General features: G+C 42.4%; 1 protein-coding gene across 1 annotated transcript in view; it reads right to left on the bottom strand.

Annotated features, from left to right (window-relative positions):
* cbln1 (cerebellin 1 precursor) overlaps positions 1-6363 on the bottom strand; it is a 19228-nt gene extending 12865 nt beyond the window's left edge. Inside the window, exons 1-2 of the mRNA XM_017441046.3 lie at positions 5700-6363; positions 4885-5004 (exon numbers count right to left, since the gene is read on the bottom strand). Coding sequence (XP_017296535.1) covers positions 4885-5004; positions 5700-5957 — 378 coding nt within the window. The 5' untranslated portion in view covers positions 5958-6363. The remainder of the gene's footprint in view (positions 1-4884; positions 5005-5699) is intronic.
* Between the last annotated feature and the right edge of the window lie 118 nt (positions 6364-6481).

The following is a 6481-nucleotide window of genomic DNA, read 5'->3' as shown; positions in this document are numbered from 1 at the left end:
ACTCCACCCAGAGTACAAATACTCCCGATTCTCACTCAGTAATCACTCCACCCAGAGTACAAATACTCCCGATTCTCACTCAGTAATAACTCCACCCAGAGTACAAATACTCCAGATTATTGCTCTTCAGTTTGTCATACTGTTTGCTCCTTGCTCTATGTTTCTGGTACTCTCTTTGTTTTTGTATCTTTATCTTTTTTCTGCCCCGTCAGTTTTGTATTTTTATTTTATTCTTTAAATTTAGTTTCATATGTCTCAGTTGTGTGTAACTTCTGGGTAATGTTTGTTTCCAGTCAGAAATGACAGTGAGTGTCTTATGTTTAGGTTTGCTTACAGAACAGAATAGACTCATAGTGATGATTTTCAACAACTTCTTGTATCAGCAGAATCTAGCCTGAATTTTCTGCATGTTTTGGGGAAATGAAGTCTGTTTATTTTGTTGCAGGAGTTAAAAAAATGACAATAAAGTTTACACCATACAGTGCAGAAAACACGAGGCAGAGAATCTTAAAAATATTCTGGTTTCTTCATAACAAATGTAAAATATGTTGTTATGATCCAAAAACGATGTGATAAAAGCTAAAAGCTCTTATTATTTCAGAAGGTGAGCTATCAGCAGCTGGAAGCAGCACATCCAGGTTTGCTTCTGTAAAAAACCGGGTGACAGGAAGGCCTTTAATCCACGCAGAGTGAGGCCTTTTAGACGTGTAACTGCAGGAGCGACAGGCCTGCTTTGACCCGAGGCCTGAGATGAATGCTCAGCAAAAATATCCCTCATTCATTCTGCAAACCTCTCCTGCTCCCAACATTTACTGCTGCATAATGCTCCGCTCCTGCCTCTCTGATAAAACTGTTTCCTTTCAGCTGCATTGTTTGTAATTTGGATCTGAAATTCATTTCTGAAACAATATAGAGTCTCTGATAATGAGAGAGTTTTGTTTTTGTCACTCAGGAAACACATTAACCTCTGTCTGATGTTCAAATTATTTTCAACATAAAGACCTTTGGTTTCTTAAATAAAAGCAGAGAAATAAAGTTGTTGTTGTTTAAAAGGAACTAACTGAATCTGAGAGTGGTTCTGTGAGCTCTCTGATCCAAAGTGAAAGTCTTTGTTTCAGCCTGTTATTGCACAGCAGCACACAGGAAGCTGAAATCAGGATGACATGAGGAGCATCTGATGTGCATATTAGAAGAGGTTTACTGCAGATACGTTCTCCATTAATGGAAGCAGGCAGAGCTGTAGGGTCGCATCACAGGCACACGAACCAAACTCTTTTTGGATCACTTTTTATGTTTAATTGGTAGGGAAAACTAAAACTGGAGGAGTAGCTGCTGTCTTTCAGTCAGCATTATTGATTAATGCTAAACCAATTATTAGAATTCTTTTCAGTCTTTCTCATCCAAAATGGAAATCAGAAAAAACACTTATTTGTTGTTATATATCATCCACCAGGCCTTATTCTCAATTTTTGTTTGAATTCTCAAATTTGTTGTCTGACTTATTATTGAATACAGATAAAGTCATAATAGTGGGGTTTTCAATATTCATGTAGATGTTGAAAGTCATGCTTAAACATGGCATTCAATAATTTTATAGTAAATTGGTTTGACCCAAAAAGTTCATAAATCTCCTCATTCTCTTCATCAGACTCTTGATCTGGTTCTGACATACGGCACAGAGAGTAAGACTTAATAATCCATCCTCACAGTCCAGTTCTGTCTAAAATGTTTAATAACCTTTGAGTTTACACTGACTGACGACAGCCTCTGAGAGGAAATTTCATGATAGTCGATGCTTATCAGAGAACGCTGGAAGCAAATTTAAAGAACCTCTTCCATTCTTCCTCTTCTCTGTCTTGCAGAGTAATGCAACAGAGAGCAGCAACTTAGATAATATTACAACTTCAATGCAAACATCACTTGATAAAGTTGCTCCTCTGAAAAAGAAAGTGATCAGTCAGAGGAAGATGGCTCCTTGATTTAATTCAGAGCTAGGTTCTTTAAAACAGGCAGCTAGAAAGCTGGAAAGAAAATGATGCTGGTTCTGGAATGAAGCCTTTACTTTAACCTGATCTTGATTTAGTTTTGGCCAATTATACACCTGTATCTAATCTCCCATTCACCTAAACCAGGGGTGTCAAACTCCATTCCTCGGGGGGCGCTCTCCTGCATGTTTTAGACGTGTTCTTGCTTTTAAACACCTGCTTTAAATGGCTGACTTGTTGCCGTGCTCCTGGAGAACCTGATGATTTGGTGAGGAGGTAATTAAACAATTTGAATCAGGTGTGTTGGAGCAGAAAAACCTAAAACTCCTGGGACAGCGCCCCTCGAGGCCTGGAGTCTGACAACCCTGATCTAAACAATTCTTGAGAAAATCGTTTTAAATCAGTTGTGAGAACATCTGTGGACAGGTGTCTATACTTGTCCTGTTAGACAGTGGACATGTGTCCATCCTTGTCCTGTTAGACAGTGGACTTGTGTCCATAAATTTCTATCATTAAAACGTGCTTTTCTTTGTCTATCTTTCCATAGAAACTACACCTGGACTACTTCCTGTTTTGTCTGTCTCCTTCCTGTCCTCTCAAACCCCAGCCAGTTGAAGCAGATGGCTGCTCTGTCCTGAGCCTGGTTCTGGTTCTGCTGGAGGTTCTTCCTGTTCAAAGGGAGTTTTTCCTCTCCACTGTCACCAATGTGCTGCTCAGGATGGGAGTCTGAGACGAAGTGAAGATTCAACACAGTCTGCTGCTTCCTTAGGTAACTTTTATGAATTGGCTTTTATAATGTGAAGGTTTTTGTACAGAGACCTGAGACTATGCTTGTTGAGACTTGGTGCTATATAAATAAACTAGAATGAATTGAACTGAATTCTCACACCTGGACAGAAATGCACATCTGTGCTGAAAGATGAAACAAACTCTTTATTCTTCAATCTAAGAATCGATAGTTCCTCGTGAGGTCTGGCTTCTTCTCTTCTCATCCTGTCCAATTATTTCTTCTTCTGTTTTTCTTTTCCAACCAATATCTTTCTGTCCCTCCCTTCAGTCCGTTTGTTTACAGAGTCTCCTCCTCCCCGCGGCGTTCCCTTTCTCTTTCCCTCTCAATTCTTCATATTTCCTCTCGTTTTCCTGCTGTCTTTCATCTCCTCCGTGCGCCGCAGCAGCTGCCTCTAAGGCAATCAAACAGTGGGAGTTTTCAGCCCAGCAGATGTGCAGGATGGATGGATGGGATGATGAGTGGAACAGGTTGAGGTGAGCAGCAAGCAGGCTGGAAGCTCAGAGGAAATGGGACGACCTACAGCTGTCTGTTTTAAAAATCTGATTTGAAATATTACTGTTTCCTAACCAGGACTGCAAATCCAACCAAAACAAACTGTGCAGAAGTCAGCGCGCACTTCTTCAAATGAACTCAAACTGATTTGTTGTTTTGACTGAATCTTTACTGCAGATTCATATGACAAACAAAACCAATTAGCACAAATAACCTCACTAATGATGATACATCATAACAGAAATCATCATTATTGTTTTCTGCTTGGTGTGGCAGACTTAATGACTTCAGTATAACAAGTCAAACGTTTGCTGTCATCATCTATCTGTGTGCAAACACACAAAGATGACCGCCACTGCTTAACTTCACATTTTTCCCCTGAATTATCTGCCTAGAAGTGTTGTCACTGCTGAGTTCATTAATTCAAGGCTCCAATAATAAAGTAAAGGAGCAAAACATGATACCAAAGCCCGGAGGAGCCAACAGCATAATTACACAACAGTTTAATTTACAAGAGATGCATTGTAATTACAGCCGGGTGGCTCGTACTGCACCATCACGCTCAGGTTACACTCAACAAAACATCAGCTTCAGACCATACGAGACACTAAGCACATGGAAGGAAAAGGAAAATACAGCTACAGAATCCTGAAACCATCAGAAAATCATTATGAAATAATCTTCAAAGCAGTTGTTAGCGGGAAGAATGAGCAGCTGTGATGGGTCCACGGGAGCGAGTGAATAAGAGTGAGAAACAAATCAAAACTTGTCCTTCGTAGAGAAAACCTCTTGCCTGAAAAAAAACTAAAACATTTCTTTGTTCTGTGTTTCAGTTAAAGTTCTGGTTGTCTACAGCAGGACGTCCCTGTCTCTGTCTCTGTCCCTGTCTCTGTCCCTATCTCTGTTCCTGTGCCTGTCTCTGTCCGTGGTCCTGTTCCTGTCTCTGTCTCTGTCCCTATTCCTGTCCCTGTCTCTGTTCCTGTCTCTGTCTCTGTCCGAGGTCCTGTTACTGTCTCTGTCCCTGTGCCTGTCTCTGTCCCTGTGCCTGTCTCTGTCCCTGTCTCTGTCCCTGTGCCTGTCTCTGTCCGTGGTCCTGTTCCTGTGCCTGTCTCTGTCCGTGGTCCTGAAGAAGAAGCTGCTAAACAAACAAGCTTTAAATTAAATTAGGCAAAAACATCCTCCTGCTGCTCGAGTTACAACTTCAACTTCTGCGTGAACAAATCAAAAATCACCTGAGCTTATCTAATATTTACCTGTGATTATTGATTAATCATCTGTAATTATCGATTAATCACCTGTGATTATCGATTAATCATCAGCGTGTTATCGATTAATCACCTGTAATTATTGATTAATCAGCTGAGCTTATCGATTAATGACCTGTGATTATCGATTAATCTTCAGCATGTTATTGATTAATCAGCTGAGCTTGTCTGGAATAATCCTGGACTGGCGTTCGATGGGCCATAAGCTTTCATATCGGACCTTAAACATGAACAAAACTACAGCCAGTCAGCTTTATTTCAATGTTTCAGCGTTTATGGTGAGATTGTAGCAACACACAAACTCTTTTCACACACACACACACACACATTGACAGACATGAAAAATAACTACCTGTATGGTTTGGCGATTGTAGACTTTGACAACGTGGAAGTTAAAACTGTAAATCCCTTTTCGTGGTGCGATGAAATTACTTCGCTCCTCGTCAAAATTTCTCCCAATATTTACTAAAACCTGAAGGAAAGAAAGAAGGTAGAAATAATGATAATTAGTAATTTTTACTCATTTGTTTTAGATTTCTATATAAAGTGAAATCACAAATGAATTAAATAAATATTTCTTAAATGAACAAAAGGCTGACTAAAAACCTCCTTCAAATGATCCCAAATGGTTCTGAGTTAAAAGGTTTTTCCCATCAGGTCATCAACAAGATTATCTTTTAATTCACAAAACCTGCCCGCTCTCCAGAGTTACTCTGTAGGTTTTTGGTTCACAAGCCCTCCTGGGACATCGTGGGACTTTACGGCCCCTCTGGTCCCGCAGGTCTCAGTTAGAGCCTTTCTGTTTATATCTGATTTCTGCCTCAGTTTTACTTTAAGGGAAAAAAAGAAGAAGTTGCTCAATCTTTCTGAATGAAATGCTGAGTTTCTGCAGCTGGACTGCCACTGAATTATTTCCCAGGATGCAGTTGTTTTTACTGTTTTAGATTGTCTCTAAAATAAATGATGAGCAGTTTGTTTCATGTGAATCAGAGAAACTTTTAGTTTCTTTAACTCTATAAATATTCTGAGTTTATCAGTAGAACCATCTGTGATAGAAAATCCTCCCTTCTCCCTGCGCACCGTGCGCTGCAGAACCTCCCACCCCAGAAGAAAAAAAAAACGCCTTTCTTTCATAAAACAGAACCAAACACAGAGTTCTGGTCCTACCCGGTCGAAGTAGATGACCATGGTCCTGTTGCTCATCTCAGAGGGTTCGTGGTTCGTGTTCCGGACCGCGGAGAACGCCACCTTGGCGCTGCCGGAGCGCACGGAGATCCCGAGCGCGGTACCGGTGGGGTCCGAGGTCGGGTTGGAGTCACAGACCACCAGGCACTTTCCCTCCAGGACGATGGGTTCGGTCTCATTCTGAGCCCGAACCGGGCTGGCCGCGAGCCACGCGGCGCTGATGAGGCAGAGAAGCAGCATGCCGAACCGGACCGTCACCGCGGGCTCAGGAAGAGTTTCCAGCTGTTCTCCTAGTAAACCTGCAGAGTTCAGTCCGGGTTCGAGGTTCTGGGTCCGTCTGACCTGCAGAGTTCGCTCCGGTTCTGGGTTCTGGTTTTAAGCAGTCTCTCCTCCTTTTCCTCCACCGTTTCTCCTCTCAGGTCTCCAGTTCTCACCTGGACTCCTCTGGTCCTGGTCACAGTTCTCAGAACCCTTCTTCTCGTGTCACTGTGGTACGTAAGGAGTCTCGCGCCGAACCGAACGAGGTAGCAGAACTCATAGCGCGTGAGAAGAGCTGAGGCTGATGTGCGGCGCGCGCCTGAATTATTGATATGTGAGATCTGAGAGTTTGGAACAGAAGGATCCGGAGGACCAGAACCCTCCCCCGGTCCTCCCAGGGACCGGAGCCTCCGCTTCCGATTAGCGCGTGCGCGTCACCAGGTTTTCCAATCAGCGCGTGCCGACCGCCCCCTCCCCGCCCCTCCTCTCTCACTTAGTTCACTCCA

The sequence above is a fragment of the Kryptolebias marmoratus genome, linkage group LG11, assembly GCF_001649575.2.
Source record: "Kryptolebias marmoratus isolate JLee-2015 linkage group LG11, ASM164957v2, whole genome shotgun sequence".
NCBI classification, from domain to species: Eukaryota; Metazoa; Chordata; class Actinopteri; order Cyprinodontiformes; family Rivulidae; genus Kryptolebias; species Kryptolebias marmoratus.
This window is presented reverse-complemented; position numbering and strand designations above follow the sequence as displayed.